Raw genomic sequence first — 19,464 nt, forward strand, 5'->3', positions numbered from 1 at the left:
AATCCTCATCCTCTTAGGATCACATGGAGGTTTGCTTATTTCTTATGGCATAGCTCTGAACTATCACCCAGAACCACACATCCAGCCCAGACACACACTCACAGCCATCTCTCTTCATTGTGGGGACACGATTCACTCATACCATCTACGAAATAAAGCCAAAGGCATATTTATTTTTCCTTATCCAGAGTGTAAATGAAGCATGTCAGGTAGCACATGGCACAAAGGTGGGACATCAGCCGTGAGCACCCAGCCTGAGAAGCTCCGCTCCTTCTCACAGGCCCGAGCACCTACACACAGCAACACCTGAATGTTCATGCTGTCTTTGCTTAAACCCATTACTCGTTTAGCACCCTGTGGGGTCTCCATGCTTCCAGTCCATACAGTGCAAGTGCACAACCAAATCTGATCAGCCCACATTTTAAAGACTGAGGTGAATAAAAGGAGTTAAGAACCCTTGGAAGTGTTAGATATTAACATTAACTTTTGGCACCATCAATGCAAGGCTGGTTTCTTGTGACCTACTGAGCACCTGCATGGCATGTACTGTAACTCTGAGAAGGTCTTTGTGCTTCAGCCATTCAAGTCTGTCAGATTTATGTCCAACGAATCACTTCATGGCTTTAACGACCCCATGAGGTCACCTCAGGGTCTTTGGTTTGGTATTGGACCCATTTACACACAGGAAAAAAAAAACAGATTCCTGGTGCTTTATGTCCGGACTTGGAACTTCCCAGCTTTGGTCAGGTACTTGACTCCTTTGAAGGGCTTGTATTTTTCTCCAAACATGTCGAGACGGTTCACCTTGAGACCTGTGGCACACAGAACAGAAAATGGTATCACCAGCAGCCACCTGAGGATAACGGGCAGCGCGCAAGTGGCTCTGCAGCCTCACCGGAGATGGCCAGCTGCTGGATCTTCAGGTCGATGTTGAGGTTGGGATTCTCCTCAGGTTTTGGAGCCCCTATCTGTAAACTAAGGCTACCTTTTAGATTTGGTGGCTTCTGTTGGTTGAGTTTCCCAATGTCCCACGCAAGTACCTGGATGAACAGTAGGGGAAAAAAGCCTCACTTACTGAGCTGAGCTCCATCCCCTTCTGACGCAGGGATGAGTGAGTAGTTGAACGAAACATTGCAGGGATTTATACTGTTCGGCTGTACTGTCCCAGAGTTGCTAGGCAGTGATCAATTTTACCATTTCATGAGGTAGACCGTACCTTTGTGACTGGGTCATAGGTGTAGGTTCCTTGGGTGGGGGTAAGATTGGCACTGAGTACCACCTTGGGCATGTGCACTGTGACAACCACGCCCTCCACTGTTTTGCCCATGGTCTGCTTGGGCTCCACCGTGATGTCTAGCCGCCCCGAAGAACCACTCTCGAAGAAGCTGATGTTCTGCTTGACGTACACAGGAATGGCCACCAGGCTGCAGAACAGGAACAGAGGTATATGGGAAGGGCTGTCGGGGCTTGCTGTCTATACCATCTTCACCATTTTCACTTCGAGTCAAACTAACTTCTGGGCGTTGACGTGGTAGGACACCAGACGGAAGTTGCCGTCGGGGGGGATGAAGGAGAGTACGCGCTCCGCCTCCCAGCGCTTGAAACGCACGCAGGGGTGGAAGCTCACGTCATCCATGAGGCGCGGGTTCTACAGCAATAGTGACATGTTAGATCGCTCAGATTTCCCATCTACAAGTTTCAGAACGCTGAAGGTCAATTCAGAAGCTACGGATGCACAGTTAAAATCAGCAAAACAGATGGATGACAAAGTAAACAGAATTAAGGAAAAACAAGATAACGAAAGCAATATCCTATTCCACAATCCAGTTAATCACTGATATGATTACCACACAACTTTTCAAAGTAATGGACTTAAGTGTGCAATTAACAGATATGCATCTGCTGCCTGTAGTGTAAAAAAATTTAGTTCAGCAAAGTTTATTTTGAGAGCTCCTTGATAAGGGCAGTGGCAATGTTTACCGCCACTCAAACCACGCATTTGTGTGGGGCTCCCAAGGCTTGGAGAGCCCCCTGCTGGCCACAAACAGTCACTACACTGGAGCCTCAGAAATGGCAAATCCACCCCTGGACAAGGGTAAGATCTTGAATATCTGGTTGCTGCTAAATGATCAAGTGTATCTCGATCATTTAGGGAAGATCAACTGAAGCACATCTTCAGAGGCACCAGAAGGGCATTATGGGTTGATATTTACTTCAAGTCACCTCATCTACTGTTTAGCATGCCTTAAAGGCCAACAGCGGGACCACAGATTAAGGAGGACTGCTGCACATCGACATGGCGATGCTCCTACCACAAAGGACAGTGTGAGGTCTGGCATCCCAGAGAGCTTCACACATGCGTCAATGACACCCTGGATTTCAGCAATCACTGTAGTCCCTAGAAATGAAAGCAATCAGCACCTAAACTATGTGTTTTACTTTTACTTCTATGTAGTATGTTATTATGTCCATTTTTTTTTACATCAGAATGTTGAGAGTATTGTACCTGATTTATCTATGATAGCATCTATTTCCTCCACTACATCAAAGTAGGCCTCATTGTTATTGTATTTCACTCCAGTCCGCCTCCAGGGGACAGTAGACAGCTGTCCAGTTGGCAGTTTTTCCCCAACATTAGTGCTCCCTGAAGAGAATGCAAATTATTGCAACAGGTGCTGTAGGTACTAGCCTAGGAACACAGGGTGGGTGGGATTAGCAAGAGTTGACAATGTTTTGAACCAACAGGAAACAAGGGAATGAGGAAGTTTCCTAATGTAGTTGAAGACTGACAATGGGTTTTTTTGAAGCCTCTGTGCCCCCATCTGATTTAAGAGGAGTGGAGTATGTAGATGTGCCACACCTGTAATGGTGTTCACCATGGAACGCAGAACAGTGGGGGGCTTGATCAGCTCTTTCAAGATGTTGGACTCGGTGGCCAAGGGGAACCCATTGTCCAGCATCTCCTCCAGGAGCTCATACACTATTACCACGTTGTCCTTGATGGAAGCCTCAGAACACTCGCCAAAGTAATCCTGTTTTAGAGGGAAAACAGTGCGTTTCCATCACGTGGAATATGCAGACTCAGCTAATTCGAGAGCGGCAGACTACAAAGTTTATGTACATGTACACAGACGTGAAATTCCCGTGATAATGTGGGAGAATAGTTCACCTGAAACATTTCGGCCACTCGATGCAAGAACTCGATCACAAACAGCGGGGGCACTTCGGTCTGGATGATGGACACAAAGAAGATTCTGTCCCGGTAGATGTTTATCAGGTAGTGGTGAGGGGTGGAAATGACAGGTGGGACATTTTCCGGAGTCAATGCCTTTTCCTGAGCTTCGAAGAAGTAGTCGCAGACCGAGCGGCTGATGACACTTTTCCAGTGTTTTTCCAGGAATATGTCGCCGGCAGCGTTGATCAGAAACAAGCTGTGAATCATCTCGCCTCGGCTGCAGAAACAAAGTAGCAAAGTCCGGGACTGAGTTAAACCGTGTTTACAGTCAAGACAAGCAACCCCATTAAGTTTAATAACATTCACCCGAGTCTCCTGGATAGTTTATTTGAACTTAACAAATCGCAGAATGGCGACAATGCAAACAGCCGAAACACACAAACGCGAATTCTGTAAACCCTGCAGTTTCGCATTAAAGGCGGAACGGACAGCGGCTGTCAGTTTCATTCTCACACAGCTTCCGAGCTCCCAGTCCGACCTCAAACTGAGCACGATGTTATTGTCACTCATTACAGTACAGTCAAAACGCCTTCACTGAACGACCTGTGTGGTTTTATTACTTATCACACCGGCTGAACAACTTCTCAGTATCAGTCTGACATTACTGACCAACTGTCTTAAGTGGTCAGCGGGAACCGTAAAGCACGCGTAAGGCGGATACCGTGCACAAAACATAAACGCGTAAAATATCTGATACGTCAAAAAAAAAAGATCCAGTTAATCGAAGAGTACCTTCGGAAGCTCCCGTGCTGTGAAATCCCGATGCATCTAGCGCCGTGCAACAAAATGGCAGCGGCACTTCCGCGGGAGCAAGCGCGACCCCTAACGCCCGAGCAGTACTGCACATGGGCTGCGCGGACGACCGTCACCGGTTCGCTGGGTGATTCGCTTTACAAATCACGCGTTTCGAGAGCAGCGCGGAGTCTCGGTTGCAGCTGCGTCTCCACACCTTTTAGCTCAGGCAGTCTAGGGCGGCTTCAAAGAGCCTAAACTGACTTTCGCGTTTTGCCCGAGGTATGTCGCACTGTATAACTGAATATGCACTCTGGTTTCAATAAAAAAATTAAAAGTCTCACTTCCTGTGGTTTCTAAGGCTTATGTTTCAAAGTAAGAGTCTTTCCTTCCAACAAAACTTGGATCATATACCAGATATACGCTGTCCAGGAAATTCAGAATTTCTGATCCTTCCATCAGATGCTGGTGTAGAAATATTGCATTTTCTTCTTGGGCACGTCTCCCTCGGTGACACTTCCCTCTCAAGCTGGGGCTGCTCCTCGGTCACATGACCCTGTCTGTCAGCTGATTGTAGCCAACGGAACATGGCCGAGTTGTCAGGCGACCCGTAGGAAGCTGCAACTTGGACATGTTTTTTTAAATCATACACACTTCTTACCGATTCATTTAGGATATATAACAGAACAACAGTCCTACAACGAAAGACCTTTACGGTAAGATCGAGAGTTGTTTTGGGAAATAACAAGCTTTCCTCTTTATGTGTGTCGTTGATAGGTTAGCTCGTTGTGGTCTGAAAAATAAAAATACGTGCTACCAAAACGTTACACATAGGCTACATTGTTCCATTTCGCTATCTCCTTATAGATATAATTCTACAGTTTTGTATATACATATAGTTTTGGTTCATTTTCGGAGTTTTTTTTTTAATTTAGATTCGTCATGCAAAACACGTTTGTTTGAATGTGTAGAAACGTTAATGACGGATATTCCTGATCTAAGCCACCGTTGATGAGAGTGATGAATCCTGATGGTACTGAATTTACTTTAAGATGTCAGTATGCTTCCCAGCACAGTTTCCCCTTCTGTTCGGTTTGGGGATTGCGCTACAGTATGCTAAGGTTGTGGGTTCTGTGTTGCAGATGAGCGCTCAGACTGTGACCCTTTCCAATGGCCCCAGCGAGCAGGTGTGGGAGAGGCCTTGGTCCCTAGATGAGATGCGCAAAACCAGCGCCAACTGGTCTCTGGCTGCTGATTCTGGTGTAAGAAACTGGTGATTGGGTTTGTGCTGGGGGTGTCTCGAGGTACCATCCACTTCATTCCTATCCTCTTGTGAGGACGCATTCTGTTCAAATAACTCTAGGTGAACCAACCCGAGATGTGTGCCAAGATGAAGTCCAACAGCTGTTGCTTTTCAATTTCCCTAATATTCTAAATGAATGTTTTAAATATGAATTATTCAAGTGCTCTGAATGCAGCCATCTGTCTGGCACACTGATACATATCTGCACTTAAGTATGCAGGCAGGACAGCACAAAATGCATTTGAAAAATCCCTTGCTGGTTTTTATAGTTATGTTAATCTCAGTGTTCATTTTTTTTAAACTTCCACCACATAATCCCACCTAAAATAATGTTTCTAAAGACTCTCTGTGTGAGCCCATTGCCCTTGGCTGTAATGCCTGCTCGTTAAATGATGTGCTCATGACTTCTCTGCTGTGTTGCCACAGCTCTTCCTGTTCCTCCAGGATTTCTCACAAAGGATGCTCTCCAAAACGCATCAGATTGAGAAGCAGCTGGATGGACTTCTGCGAGACACCAAAGCTACGGACTCCTGCTTGCACACTGTCTTCAATGACTTCCTCATGCTCTCCAACACACAGTTTATTGAAAACGTATGTTCCTTCGTCACCATGTTATACAGACAGCAGGCCAGGGGTGATGCAGGTTTATGTACTTCAAATAAAACTTTAAGTAGTGGAGGATCCCTGTTTGTAAATTCTGTGATTGCAGTAGATTTTTCTCTCATTGGCATCCAGATGTTTAACTGCTCGTGTCTCCCAACAGCGGGTGTATGATGAGGAGGTGGAGGAACCAGTGGCAAAACCAGAAGCTCCAGAGAAGCATCCTGAGCAGGTAAAAACTACGACTGGTTCTGCCCCAAGCAGAGGCATAAGATCCCTATAATGTCTAATACAGTGTTTCCCAATCCAGTCCTCGGGGACCCACAAAACGTGTACCGCTGTGGATCCATGAGGATCGGATTGGGAAACACTGGTCTAATGGGATCTCTGGCTGAAATATGTACAAAGTTACTTGCTAATTGCAGATGAAATTGGACCTGATTTACAGCAAATATGATCTTTTAATCCCACAGGAGAAAACCCGGGAGCAGAAAGAAGCTGAGTTGATACCCAAAGTGCAGGAGGCAGTGAACTATGGCCTGAAGGTGCTGGAATCAGCCTTTGAACAGCTAGACATCAAAGCTGGAAACTCCGATTCAGAAGATGAAGAGGCAATTGGTCGAGTGGAGCCAATCCTGGAGCCTAAGGTACAGAAGACCTCCTTATTCCAGCAGTTGGGACCGTGTGATTGGTCCATTATAACTGAGCAATTACGAACTGTTTACTTTAGTATTTCAGCTGCAATTTTGGACTGTGATTTTTTTATTTTACAATAAAGACCGGATGCATGTAAATGATTCCTTGAGATTTTGCATCCACTACTGTTTTGACTCCCCTGTCTGTCTGGCAACACCTTCAGGATCTGTACCTGGACAGACCACTGCCTTACCTGATTGGGTCTCAGCTCTTCATGGAGCAGGATGACGTGGGTCTGGGGGATCTCTCCAGTGAAGGTGTTGGATCTTGTCTCTCCCTTGCAGAACATGCCTGCTGTGTGCCACACTGCCTTTTTGTGGGATAAACTGGATTGTTTGTGTCTTAATGCTATTTATACTGGTCATGGGCCTTATAGAACATCCACTGACTTGTTAACCATGAACCCGATATTCAGTTTGTAGGGATTTATTTTTATATATTACCGTTTAACATCAAACAGCTCATGAAGGCAGGGAAAGACGTTACATAGCGGCTGCTGCCTGACCACATACTATATAAACTTTGATTTTTAACTGTGGATGATCACTGGGTGCAGTTAATGTGTCAGAACTATTTAATAGTTCTTTCTCTTCTTAGAAATGTCCATCGATAGTGACCGGGATAGTGTCATCGACAGCGACGAAGACAAGGATGAAGATGTGAGTACTGCGTCGATCACTGGGCTAACAGCCCTGGGCTAATCTCTGCCTCTGTGGGGAGGGTGACGTAATGGTGATCAGAATAAAATGGGTTTTTTTTCCGATGGACACCTCCTGGCGGGTCCTCATGGCAGCACAATGCACAGCTACTGGAGTGACATTTCAGGCCACTGTGGGACCGTTCTCATTCTCTGCTATGACTAATTATGACGTTATCCTGCAGAAGTCGCCTGTGTTGAGTGATGAAGATGAAGTAAGAGATGAAGATGAAGCAGATGAAGACTCGGACATATTTGGTGAATCGGACAAAGACGACGAAGACAGGAAGGTAACCGTCCACTTTGGGGTGTCTGGGTTAATGTGACAGGTCAGTGTTAATGAGATGGTCAGCAATCATCTCTTAATGCCTCAACGCAGCATATGACAGCCAACGAATGCTGCCTTATGAGCAGTGTTGGGGAAGTTACTCGCAAAAGTAATCCATTAAAGACAGAGGTGGAAAGTTCAGGTTCAATGCAAGCAGCCCCACCTAGCATGTTTTCCCTGGATGGGGATGATTCCCAGGCTAGTTGGGGTGTCTCGCCCCAGATGAGGCGTCTGATGGGTCTCTTTGTGTGCTCCAGACCTCTGTGGCCCCATCGTCCTTCACAGATGAGCTGACTGCACGCATTAAAGGCGACGACGCGGGCGGTCCCAAAAGCGATGGCAATGGTATGTGACTGGCAGTCCCCCCTGCACAAGCCATGCGGCTCCTGTCTTTGTGCGTCTTCATCCTGCCTGCTGTGTTGCAGGGTCCGTTGTCCCCTCAGTGAAGAGGAGGAGTAAAGGAGACACAGACACCAAGGCCGGTAAGAGTGAGTGGCGCCTGCTGGTGGGAGGTGGTGGTGCAGAGTGTGACACACCGACCTGTGTCATCATCTCAACCATATCCCTGCATCCTCCCCCCCCCCCACAGCAGAGAACACAGACGAACTGTTCCCGCCTCCTTCCCGGGAAGACAGGGACCACTCCCCCTTTGGCGGCAAAGACGGGCTCTTCAGCGGAGGGAGGGGCCTGTTTGACGTAGACGATGAGGATGAGGTGCGTTCCTGTGGGGTTTGTACTTCCTCGTCTCAGTAACAGAGCTGCCCAGCTGGGAGGACCCTTCTGCGGAACCTTAAAGCGATTTATGTCCTCGAAGTATCATTAACAGTTCGTTAATTAGCTTTTTTCCCACAATATTCTTCCCCCTAAATTGCTGCACATTGATTTTGATTATCTGTGCCATTTGGGAACCATCAGGTCACGCAGGGTGTGTGTATGAGTAGGTTTCACAATGTAACTTTAACTGGAAGCCAGAGAAACATGGTTTGGGAAACAGCTGCAGCTGTCTTATTTATCAAAATCAGAATCATTTAATTTAATTGTTTAAGGAATTTGTTTAGGTGCAGGTCATGGCATGAAGTACACAGTTAAGTATACCATAAAGACAAAAATACAAAACAACTAAATTAAAATAGGAAAAAAGTGCTATTAATAACTAAACATGTAGATGTTTAAATAAAGGTGAGTCAATCAGATGCAGGATACAGGCTCCTTTGAGGTATGTGAGGTTTATGAGAACTGTGGGTCCCATGAGTGCTTTATTCTTCTGGGTCCATTCTGTGCAGGGGGATTACCTTTATGCTTGTGACTGTCGCTCTGCTCTCCCCCAGGGCGACCTCTTCTCTGAAGGCCCCGGGCACCAGCACAAGCTGCCCACCAATGAAGCCGCCGCTGGTGAAGGTCAGTTCCGAAAAGCAACCATGTGTACGGTGTCATGTGGGCCATGTAACTGCGACTTTGGTTACGCCAGTCCACTAGTGTGCCGGTCCTCTAGTTCTTACATACACTATATGGCCAAAGGGATGTGGACATTAACTTATCCAACATCTCATTCTGAAACCTGGGGTATTAATATGAAGTTGGTCCATGCTTTGTTGCTCTAATAGCCCCTACTCTCCTGGAGGGGCATTTTATTAGATACCAGAACATTGGTGGTGGGGTATTTTGGGGCGATGGTGGCGCAGGAGGTAATGCTATCATTTGGCAACCGGAGTGTTGCAGGTTCGAGCCCCCGTTCCTCCTGACCCCATCAAAGTCTCCTTGAGCAAGACACTGAACCCCAAATTGCTCCCGATGAGCAGGTTGGCACCTTGCATGGCAGCCTCCGCCAGTGGTGTGTCGATGGGTGAATGTGAGGCATGAAATGTAAAGCGCTTTGAGTGCTCGTAGGAGTAGAAAAGCGCTATATAAATGCAATCCATTTATGTGCTGCCATTCAGGTTGGGTGTTGATGTTGGGCGATCAGTTCCATTTCTGTGAGCTCCTGTAGCCATCACTAGACGGCTTAACTTACTCCCTGGCATTTTAACTTTCACAATCGCTTCACCTGTGGCTGACCAGGGCAGTTCTAGCAGAGCAAAATGACTTGCTGGGAAGATGGCGTCCTATGATGGTGTCAAGAGGAAAGTGACTAACCTCTTCTGTAAAACCTGTACTGCCACCCATCCTGCTGCTCATTGTTTGTTGCTGGAAATTGCATGACTGCGTGTTTAATTATACACCTGCCTCAGTGATGGGTGTGGCTTAATTAGGCAATTCCTCTAATTAATAGGGGCATCCACGTACTTTTGGCCATATAATGTACATGCGCAATGTATGTATGGTTTATTTAATCCAATTTTGTATTTCACAGAGTCTGTCCTGCCCAAAAGTAGTAAGAAGATCCCCGCTGGTGCTGTTTCCATATTCCCAGGTAAAGGGAGCCAACAGATAGGGCCTTTAAGGACGGGCAGCAAGCAGCTTAATCACATTTCATGCAAAGATGTCTTCTGGCTACTTACAGTCAGAATAAGCTGACCTTTGACCTTACATTTACCCTAATTACCACACTAAAGGACTTCTGGAATCTTCTCGTCGTCATCCTCACGGTGACACTTTTCTTCTTCCCTGCAGAACACAGTTTGTTCGGGGCCACTCGGGACCCAGTCTCTTCAGAACGCCAGCAGACTGCCAGTCCTAGCCGTCCCAAAGCCCAGGCCCAGCTCAGGTCTGAAGGCGGGGTCAAAGCTGCCCCGGGGGGTGGGCTCTTTGATGATGATGAGGATGATGACTTCTTCAGTGGCAGTGCATTCAAAAAATCACACTCCGGTACGTCTTAACTGTCGACATCTAAGTTTGCTGTTAAGGGAATGTCTTAACTGAAGCTGGAGCTCTCTCTGCTGCTGTAACACCCCCTTCCTCCAGCCGGAATGGACAAACCCAGGCAGAAGAAAGTGGTGGATCTGTTTGGGGCAGACCAAGATGATGATGAGGAGGGGGATATCTTCAGTGAGAGCTCGAGTGCAGGTCGCCGAGAGCACAAAAGCAGCGCGGAGGAAGATGGGGTGACCAGCATTCCTGAAAAGAAGGTATGGGTGTGTGATGGTGTGTTGGTGCTTATGCAGCTGGTGGCTTGCCTTCAGCCTGGCAGCCCGCTCTCCTGTGTGTTCATTTTCCTGGCCGTCACGCTTTGCTTGTCTCGTGTATTGTTACCCTTCAGCTGCCTGCAGGGGCCACCTCCATGTTTGGCCCTGAGACCAGCAACCTCTTACAGGATGCCTTGAAGAAACGGCCACCTGTCTCTGATAAAAGCACCAAGAAGGTAAGTGACCCCCGCTCTGTTCTCCGCTTCCATCCTGTTTGCCGCGTTGGATCACGGCCGAGTCTCCTTGCCTTCCTTGCATCTCGATCTCCATGCTTTCTGTCTGCAGATGACTCCGCCCACAGAAACGGCCAAGCCCACTGTGAAGACCACAGACAGGGGCCTCTTCTCTGATGATGAGGACACGCAGGTGCGGCCTGGTCACCACACACACACACACACACACACACACACACACATTTTAGAAGATCATTTTTCCAAGATTGATTTCACACAACACGAACAGGCATTTGTGTAACAACACACACACAAAAACGTCGGGTAAACATATCTTTTTGGGGACCGCTCATTCATTTCTATGGGGAAAATGCTAATGCTAACTATGACAACCTTAACCCCCACCCAACCATAAGTAACCAAGTAAAATACAAGAGTTCTTGCATTTTTAGTTTTTTCATTGCAGTCACAGATTTTGATTAAATTGAGTTTTCTCTTATGGGGACCAGGAAACTGGCCATTGTGTCCCCATAAGGTAAAGTATACTCGCTCGCACACGCCCACACCTCCAGTGGTTAACAAGCATATTTGGGGGGGGGGGGGGGGGGTTCCACGATAGAGTTTGAGAAACGGTTCCATATTAGAACCTGTAGATTTCTAAAAACCGGGAATATGAGACATTTGGACTATTCTTCCACATGCTTCCTACACACACATTTTTAATCAAAATGTAAAGGTTAATGCATCCACTCCACTAACACGTTCGTACTTGAAGACGCTATTTTCAATTACAAACCAGAAACGCGATTATTAGTAGAAATATTATTTAGGTTTGAGTGGTAGAATTTCAACACAGTATAGAGTGGTATTTCCATTCAGCAAAACTGCATCTTGGGGAATTTCAAAATACTGTATAGTCGAAATACCATATACCTCGGTGTAATGTCTGGTCAGCATGAAAAAATTAGATATTGCCTAAGCCTACTATCATTAAATATTTTGGTTACATAGGACCCAAGCTACCATTCTTACTTTGAAGACGCTCCGTTACTAAGACCATAATCAAGTCTTTATAAGCCAAATGTGCAGTAAGCATGGTCTAAGTGGGTAAATGCAGTTCAAGCCGTATGTTTTTAACCACACAGCAGCGAAGGTAATGCATGTATCTGCATTCAGTCATTCTTTTATTAATTTAGCTTTATGTAACTTCTGGTATAGAGCAATGTTTTGGGTAAAAAGTTTATTACATCAGTAAATTATTTTGCTGTTTAATCCCTGACCACAGGTCCTGGTCCTCAGCCTGAAGCACTGTTGCCATATAAGTGTGTCGTAGCAGTTTAATTTTATAGCTTCTGTTAAGTTATGTTAGTGTTAGAATTAAAGATCATAATGGCATATTGATTTCCTACTGTTCTCCGCTGGGCCGACACAGAGATTCCAGGATTCAATGGTGCTGTAGTATAGATGAATCTAAGGAACATCCATGATGCACACACTCATCTTCCTGGACCTGTACAAGGCAGAGGAATCACATAATATCAGCAGAGTTCAGTGAAGTTACCAAAGGAGCCTTAAACAGGAGCTGCAGGAGAAGCAATACGGCCATTTTATCACAGTGACAGCGCATTGCATGGCTGAGGGCAAAATGAGATGCAGAGTACTTACAACAAAGCAGAAACGGGCAGAAATTTGTGGTATTCTGCAGGAATTTGGCATCTTCAATTAAAATAAATGCTGTCATTGTATATGACGCTGCGAATATGATTGTGGCAATACAAAGGCTGCAGTTCATAAAAATAGGCTGCGTTGCCCACACACTTAATCTTGGGGCACAAAGCGACTGCTCAGTGACATCAGTGGCAAACTCACATCCAAGTTTAAGCCTGTGGTTGTTAACCTTATATATTTTATCTTGAAGCACCATATTTTTTTTTTTTATAAAATATGGAAATGACATGACTGCTTGAAGTAACCTTTGTTGTCAAAGTACAAGTGGAGCCCTTTAAGGAGAATAAAGGCAGCTTTTTATCACTGAAACATTTTAGCATTTTTTCTTACTGTTTTAGAATTGGAACCAAGAATCGATGGTGCCTGGATTCGATAAGCAGAATCAGAATCTAATTTGGAATCCATAATATCTAAACAATACCTGGCCCTTTTCCTCGTCGAGCAAGCTGTGAACGTCTCCTTCACCTTTGTAGATCTTTTCGTCGGCTGCCAAGGATCGGCCGAAGAGTGATGGGCCAGCTCAGAAAACACAGAGCCGGGCTCTGTCTCTGTTTGACGACGAAGAGGAAGAGGTAATCGTCCCTTGGTCATGGCTGAAGCCACTTAGTTTAGACTTAAAGGGGCTCGTCCCTGTTGGTTACATTTCTGCTGCTTTCATTGACAGGACTTGTTTGCCACGGTGCCTCCCAAACTCAAAACAAGCCCGGGGAAAAATGAGGCCTCGCAAAAAGCAGCCAAGCCCTTGTCTAGCGCCCTCTTCAGTGATGATGAGGTATGGCACATGTTCCGACATCATTCAGTAGATATAACTCTCTCATGTCTTCCCATAATGCCTCTCAGCATTTAAAGGCAACAAGAATCATTGAGAGCTTCTGGGAAGTGGAGCAGCAGGCAGTAAAACACCCTAGAATTGCATGTTTGCGTCATACTACTCAACCAGTTGGCAGTGGTAAGACATTCAGGTCTGCATGCTCATTTGTCTGTTCCAGGATCAGTGGATGAGCAATACAACTGACAGTGTCAAACAAGAGACAAAGACCGGAGGACTGAAAAGCAGCGTGAGCGCCCCCTCCAGGCTTCCCACCGTCAAAGCTACAGGAAAAGCCAGTTTGTTTGATGATGATGAGGATGACGACCTCTTTGCAGCCACAAAGGAGTCTGGGTATGGCTGAAACCCAGGATTGGTCACTGTCATGTCATGTAATGGGATTTCATGCCATGGGATTTGCCCACATATACATGGACAGTCCATCCTCCATGCCGACTGAGCTGAACACTTTGGCACTTTGCTCTGCCTCATCATTCCACAGGCAGAAGCCTCCGCGGGTTTCCCTTCTCTTTGAGGAAGAAGATGAGGAGGACGAAGACAAGGGCTCGCTGTTCAGTGTCACGCCGGCCTCCAGCAGCACTGTGCACAGTGAGAAGAACGTGAGTGCGTTCTTGCTAATCAAATAGCAGCACTTCAGCACATGCTAATGGCAGGAATGTATTAAGGCAGTACAGTCTCATTTTTCTGCGACTGACAGGATATGTCTCTCTGTCTGCAACACCCCCAGGCCCCAGCCACTGCAGACAGCCAGGCTGAGGTCCCCCCTCCCCTGCAGGCTAAGGAGGAGCCAGACGGGGCTCATCAGGGGGAAGACAAGGCCAAGTCTGCGGGGGCCGTCAGCTTGTTTGACAGTGTGGAGGCGCTGGGAGAGACCCAGGCTGTGCTCAAGGTTGGTGTCTGTGTTGTGGGGCCCGGATTTCCCCACAATTTGATAAAAATCTGGAACTTTTTATCATTTGAAGACATAATTTTGGTCCCCACAAGGCTTCAAGTATAAAAGTAATAAAAAAAAAACTAAAAATGCCAAAAGTCTTGCATTTTATTTGGTTACTTATGGTTAAGGTTAGGGTTGGGTAGGGGTTAAGGTTGTCATTGCTGGGATTAGGGTTTTTCCCCATAGAAATGAATGAAGAGTCCTCACAAGAAACAATGACTACAAACGTTTGTCTGTGTGTCTGTGTCTGTATCTGTGTGTCTGTGTGCTGTGGTACCTTAGGCACCGCCTGGATGCTGTGTGACAGGCCAGGCGTGCCGACGCTCACTGTCATACCCACCCACATGCAGGTCGCCGGCCAGCCAGAAAGCCCCCCGCTCATGGGGGCCGGATCCAAAACCAAGAAGAAAGTGCTGAGCCTCTTTGAGGATGAGGAGGAAGATGAGGAGGAGACTGACGGTGGTTCGGCAACCAAAGTCAGAAAGCCGGGCATGAAGAGCCCCCTGAAGGTACTGGGAGTGCAACGCGTCATACATCCGTGTCGCCAAGCGTCATGTTTCCCTGGGCGTCCCCGCGTGTCACGTGTCCAGTGTCATGCATCCATGTCCTTGAGTGTCCCCAAACGTCACGGAGCATCCCAGACATTCATGGCGGTCCCTGCCACAGGTGCAGGAGCGGCGGCCACGAGCCACCAGCACTGGTGTCTTCCAGGACGAGGAGATCCTCTTTAGTCTGAAGCTGCAGAAAGACAACGAGCCTGACGTGGACCTCTTTGCAGCGTCGGCAAAACACGCGGTATGTTTTCATTGCAGTGGGGGGTGGTATCGGGGGCTGTGTGTGTTTATGTTTTTGTGTGTGTGTGTGTGTGTGTGTGTGTGTGTGTGTGTGTGTGTTCATTCATTGCTCTTGCCGATTCCTCCCAGAGCCCCAAGGCCAGATCAGCCCCCAAGGCGGCACCCCCCCTCTTCGGTGATGAGGAGGAGGACCTCTTCACTGTGCCCAGGGTGGGTCTGCTCCTCCAGTAAACCATATGTCATGTTCATTCTCTTTTCAACATCGTCTGCCCAAGTACCACTGCCCGGTTAACACATTCCTCGGTTTACCCATAATGCCTCATGGCTGCTGGATTTTACTCGCCTGTATTTATATCTGCAGGCTGCTGCACAAAAGCCCGTCAAGCTCAGCAGTGAGGGTGCACTGCCGCCCCCCGCAGGACTCCAGGTGAGAGTGCGCTGTCACTGAAGTACATATTCCTCAGCTTAGAGGCTATTCTCAGAAGAGTTGCTGCTGGCCAGTCACAGCTAGGGGCAGCAGTGAAAATCAGTGCTGCTCAGTTACATGTGCGTCGTTATGAGTAGATTAGCTAAGAGTATAAAAAGGCCCAGAGCCAGAGCTTCTGCTGATATGTGTCTCAAAATATTTGTTTTTCTTTGTCATCAATATATTTTATTCCTTTAAACAGCCTCCAGTGATAAACAAAATACACAACACAACAACATAACCATATACAAAAAAACAAGACAAACGTACACATCAGAGAAAAGGGGGTTTCCATTTCCAAAGAATTACTATTCTGTCAGTCATGTCCATTTTAAACAAAACGGAGCAGGTAGAGTAGCTAGTTTCATGAATATATAGTTGAAAACTATTTTCGTGTCTTGCTGTTTTAGTTTGATACATTGTATTATCATTTACTCTCATTCACAAGTACAGATTTAAAGAACACATGTGGTGTTCTTGTGGTCTGGACAGTGTGAAACCCATTTGTAACCCTCTGTGAATGTGACTTGTTTCATTCGATTGCACAGAAGCCCGCCACCCCTGTAGAATCTAAAGAGCAGTCCTCGCGGATTGGAAAACTCCAAGTAAATCTTCCTGTGCCCTTTAATCGCTGTCTGGGTCTCCTGCTGCTCTTGCCCGCATGTCTAAAGCTCTCTTCTCTTGAATTTGGTTAACGATAGAGAACTGTGATACTCCAGGTCCAGGCTCACTATGTCTCCTGACAGCTCTGAGACGCGCACTGCCAAACCTCCGCTTCCTGCCTTGCTTTTCCTTCTCATCGGTCGTCTTCTGTCCTGTAACTCAGATCCGGATCTGACAGTGGATGTCTTGTGTGATTTCAATAGCAGCCTCTCTGCCTGCTGGCACCCCAGCCCGACTGTCTGTGCTCTTTGCAGGTGAATCTAGCCATTGACCCAAGCACCCTCCTGCCTGGGGCTGTTCCTCGGCCACAGCTCCCTTCCCAAACTCGCAGCATCCATTCACCAACCACACCCACTGCCCTCGGCACAGATTCCACCCTCCAGACAGTGGGAGAAGGAGCCGTGAGTTTCGACACCCCCGTTCAGGTCACCACGTTACAGAGTGCCAACAAGGTGGGTCACAGGGTCACGGGCAGGAAGACACTTTACATATGGTGCCACTCCACACTGCCCCACAAAGGCGAAACACAGTAACAACGCTGACGCATAAACTAAGGAAAACGGATGTTTTGCCTTGGTATTGTGTGGATTTTGTACTGTAATTTTCACGCTCTGTTTTCCTCAAAACCAAATATAGTTAAACTAAGGTATTTTCTCACAAAACAAATGAGGTCTCTTAGGCTCTGTTTTTGGTAACTCTGTTCTGATAAACTGTGCAGTTACTGTACTTTCCCTTCGTAATGAAGCAGATTCTGGAGCTGAAAACGTGGGAATTTCTAAGAAATTAATTTTGTTATTGTATTAAATGAATAAGAATTAAACAGATATTTTCAGGAAGTATTGTTCCACTCAGTTTTGATGGCTTCAAAAGTTGATCAGTAATGGAATGGATCAGTATTTTATAGTCTCTGACCAGGCAGATGGATTCTCATTAATATATTAGGCGTAGTACTAACCTGCTTACCAGATTGTGGGAGTAAGTAAACATCCACATAGTATGGAAAAGCGTTTGGCCAGTTGTTTACGCCCATCACCTGAAGCCCTGGGGATTATTGCACATGCACCATATAATGTGATATCCTGCACCACTACTAAAAACTGAATATAAGATTTATAAGTTATAAGAATATACGTTTTTAGCTGCTTTTTGAAACTGATAATAGAAGTTGCCTGAATGTGCAGTATGTACCCAGAGTATACTGGTGTGGGGGTTGTAAGTATGGTTCATTCCATAAACACCTCATGCCATAAACACCTAATCTCCTGTGCAGGGCCGAGCCAGGGGAGCTGAGCGCCGCCGGCCGCAGACGAGAGCGGCGAGACTCCAGGCAGCCCAGATCTCTGATTCCTCCAGCAATCCAACTCTGGCACCGCTTTCCCTACCCCCAGCTCTCCACACTGCCAGCAGACCCTCCAAGCCAGCATTGCCAGGGCCTGCTCACAGGGAGCGAGTTCCAGAGCAAGCGACGACCATCGCCGATGATCCCTTTGGCGACGAAGACATCTTTGTGGCCCCCAAGCTGGCCAGCAAGGCGCCGGTACCCAAGCCGGCTCCGAAGAAGCAGCCGTCTGCGTCCATCTTCCAGGAGCGCGGGAATGACCAGGAGGACGACCTGTTCCGGGCGGTCAGCGCAAAACCGGCCAAGAAGAGCAGCACGGTGGCGTTCCTGGAGGACGAGGAGGAGGAAGACATCTTTGCAGCTGGGAAGAGCACAAAGGTGGATGTTGAAAAAGAAGCAAAGATGCAGCCCAATCCCCCGCAGCCGGCTGCTGTTCAGGTAGCATTTGCAGGATTCATCTGCACAGCTGGCTTTTGTAATTCACCATCAGAATTGGAGGGATGCCGCTGACTGAGGTGGAAAGTTGAGGTACAAATCCAGACCAAGGTTTTGTTTCAATCAACTGATTTAATGTAAAGCATCACAGTCACAGAGACTCAGCTGGTTGGTTGAAACAAAACCTTGGTCTGAATTTGTACTTTCTGAACCTCAACTTTCCACCTCTGCTGTTGGCATCACTGCCCGTGCCAAAGCTGTCACTGTTTACCCGGATATGCTGTTGAACGCGTGCCGGGGCTTGTAGTGCTTTGGTGATTGGCTGCATGTGTTTTCCTGTTTGACCAGGATCCAGGGAGAAAGAAGAGCGCTCCCCAACAGGAAAAAGAGCACGCTCTGGACGTCAGCCTGTTCGGCGATGAGGTCGACATCTTTGCCGACTTAACTGCTACTTCAGCTCCCAAGGAGAAAAAATCCAAGAAGAAACTGGGAAAAAAATCGATTTTTGATGATGATATGGGTGAGTTATTTCATTTAAATATTACAAACCCTGAAAGGATTTCTCATGCTGTTTTCCTACGCCTTGCTGGGGGCCTGAGGGTGAATACAGAGGTTTCATGCCTGTTCTCTCCTAAAAGATGACATATTCGCATCGGGGCCTGTGAAGCCAGTGGCCAAAGAGACCAAATCAAAGCGAAGCCCACAGAGCCAGGAGCCACAGCCCAGCCAGAATCCCAGCCACAGCCTGTTTGACGACCCACTGAATGCTCTTGGCGGTAACTGACAGCTCGCAACGGCCAGAGCTCTGCTGCAGTGTGTGGTTTGGAGTGACCAAAGGGGCTGAGGCTGCGTTAATGCCATTTGTAGACTGTTTGTAAATGACAATGAAGGCATTCTCAGTATGCATGTAATCAACACCTTTATCTGTACTTTTCCTGTGAATTACGGTTAACTTCTAACAAGCATTCAGCTGTTTTCTGGCTTAGTACTTAGTACTAGTACTAGAACCACAGTACTAGTAATGTATTTCCATTAATTAAAAAAAAGCACTTTAAAGCACATGTACTGGAATGTTTGAAAATAAATAAACTGGTTTTAAGCGCTGGTGGAGCCCTTAGTATCCCATCACACAGCTGTATGGTATGTTCATTCCTGCATCAGGATGCCCCACAAAATTACAATATCTGTTTTATTCTCAGTTTAATTCAATTAAATTCCATGGCTTTGCGTGTAATATTGTTTTGTCTATATTAAAGAATATTTTGTGAAATATAAAACTCCTGTAGTGTTATTTATTTTCATCATATAATATACGGGGCATCGGTTTTAAAGTAACTTAAAAATTTAAGATTACCAAATTCGGAAATTGACAAGCCAGTAGACTACGGGT

The 19,464-nt window shown here is 46.6% G+C and overlaps 2 protein-coding genes across 4 annotated transcripts; one reads left to right on the plus strand and one right to left on the minus strand.

Moving 5' to 3' along the window:
* Positions 1-146: 146 nt before the first annotated feature.
* LOC125738023 (AP-3 complex subunit mu-1) lies at positions 147-4,517 on the minus strand. Of its 2 annotated transcripts, none has more exons than XM_049006476.1 (9): positions 4,382-4,517; positions 3,170-3,452; positions 2,861-3,032; positions 2,507-2,644; positions 2,313-2,398; positions 1,515-1,648; positions 1,217-1,424; positions 896-1,040; positions 147-812 (listed from the first exon to the last, which is right to left on the minus strand). In XM_049006476.1, exons 2-9 carry the CDS (start codon positions 3,440-3,442, stop codon positions 712-714), a joined length of 1,257 nt encoding a protein of 418 aa, XP_048862433.1. In that variant the 5' UTR covers positions 3,443-3,452; positions 4,382-4,517; the 3' UTR covers positions 147-711. The 2 variants fall into 2 exon arrangements, with proteins under 2 accessions (XP_048862433.1, XP_048862432.1); XM_049006475.1 differs by lacking the exon at positions 4,382-4,517 and adding an exon at positions 3,968-4,279.
* Positions 4,518-4,526: 9 nt separating this feature from the next.
* Positions 4,527-19,351, plus strand: washc2c (WASH complex subunit 2C). Of its 2 annotated transcripts, XM_049006471.1 has the most exons (31): positions 4,527-4,683; positions 5,110-5,229; positions 5,697-5,861; positions 6,034-6,102; positions 6,344-6,517; positions 6,730-6,823; positions 7,164-7,225; positions 7,449-7,553; positions 7,849-7,936; positions 8,017-8,073; positions 8,181-8,305; positions 8,920-8,989; positions 9,942-10,001; positions 10,202-10,396; positions 10,493-10,656; positions 10,788-10,889; positions 10,999-11,079; positions 13,088-13,186; positions 13,279-13,386; positions 13,604-13,776; positions 13,925-14,042; positions 14,171-14,332; positions 14,728-14,886; positions 15,044-15,172; positions 15,301-15,381; positions 15,533-15,598; positions 16,186-16,242; positions 16,555-16,752; positions 17,571-18,077; positions 18,423-18,594; positions 18,713-19,351. In XM_049006471.1, the coding sequence occupies exons 2-31, from the start codon at positions 5,110-5,112 to the stop codon at positions 18,856-18,858; spliced, it is 3,906 nt and encodes a 1,301-aa protein (XP_048862428.1). In that variant the 5' UTR covers positions 4,527-4,683; the 3' UTR covers positions 18,859-19,351. The 2 variants fall into 2 exon arrangements, with proteins under 2 accessions (XP_048862428.1, XP_048862429.1); XM_049006472.1 differs by lacking the exon at positions 16,186-16,242.
* The last annotated feature ends 113 nt before the right edge of the window (positions 19,352-19,464 follow it).

This window comes from Brienomyrus brachyistius, chromosome 3 (assembly GCF_023856365.1).
Source record: "Brienomyrus brachyistius isolate T26 chromosome 3, BBRACH_0.4, whole genome shotgun sequence".
Taxonomy (NCBI): Eukaryota; Metazoa; Chordata; class Actinopteri; order Osteoglossiformes; family Mormyridae; genus Brienomyrus; species Brienomyrus brachyistius.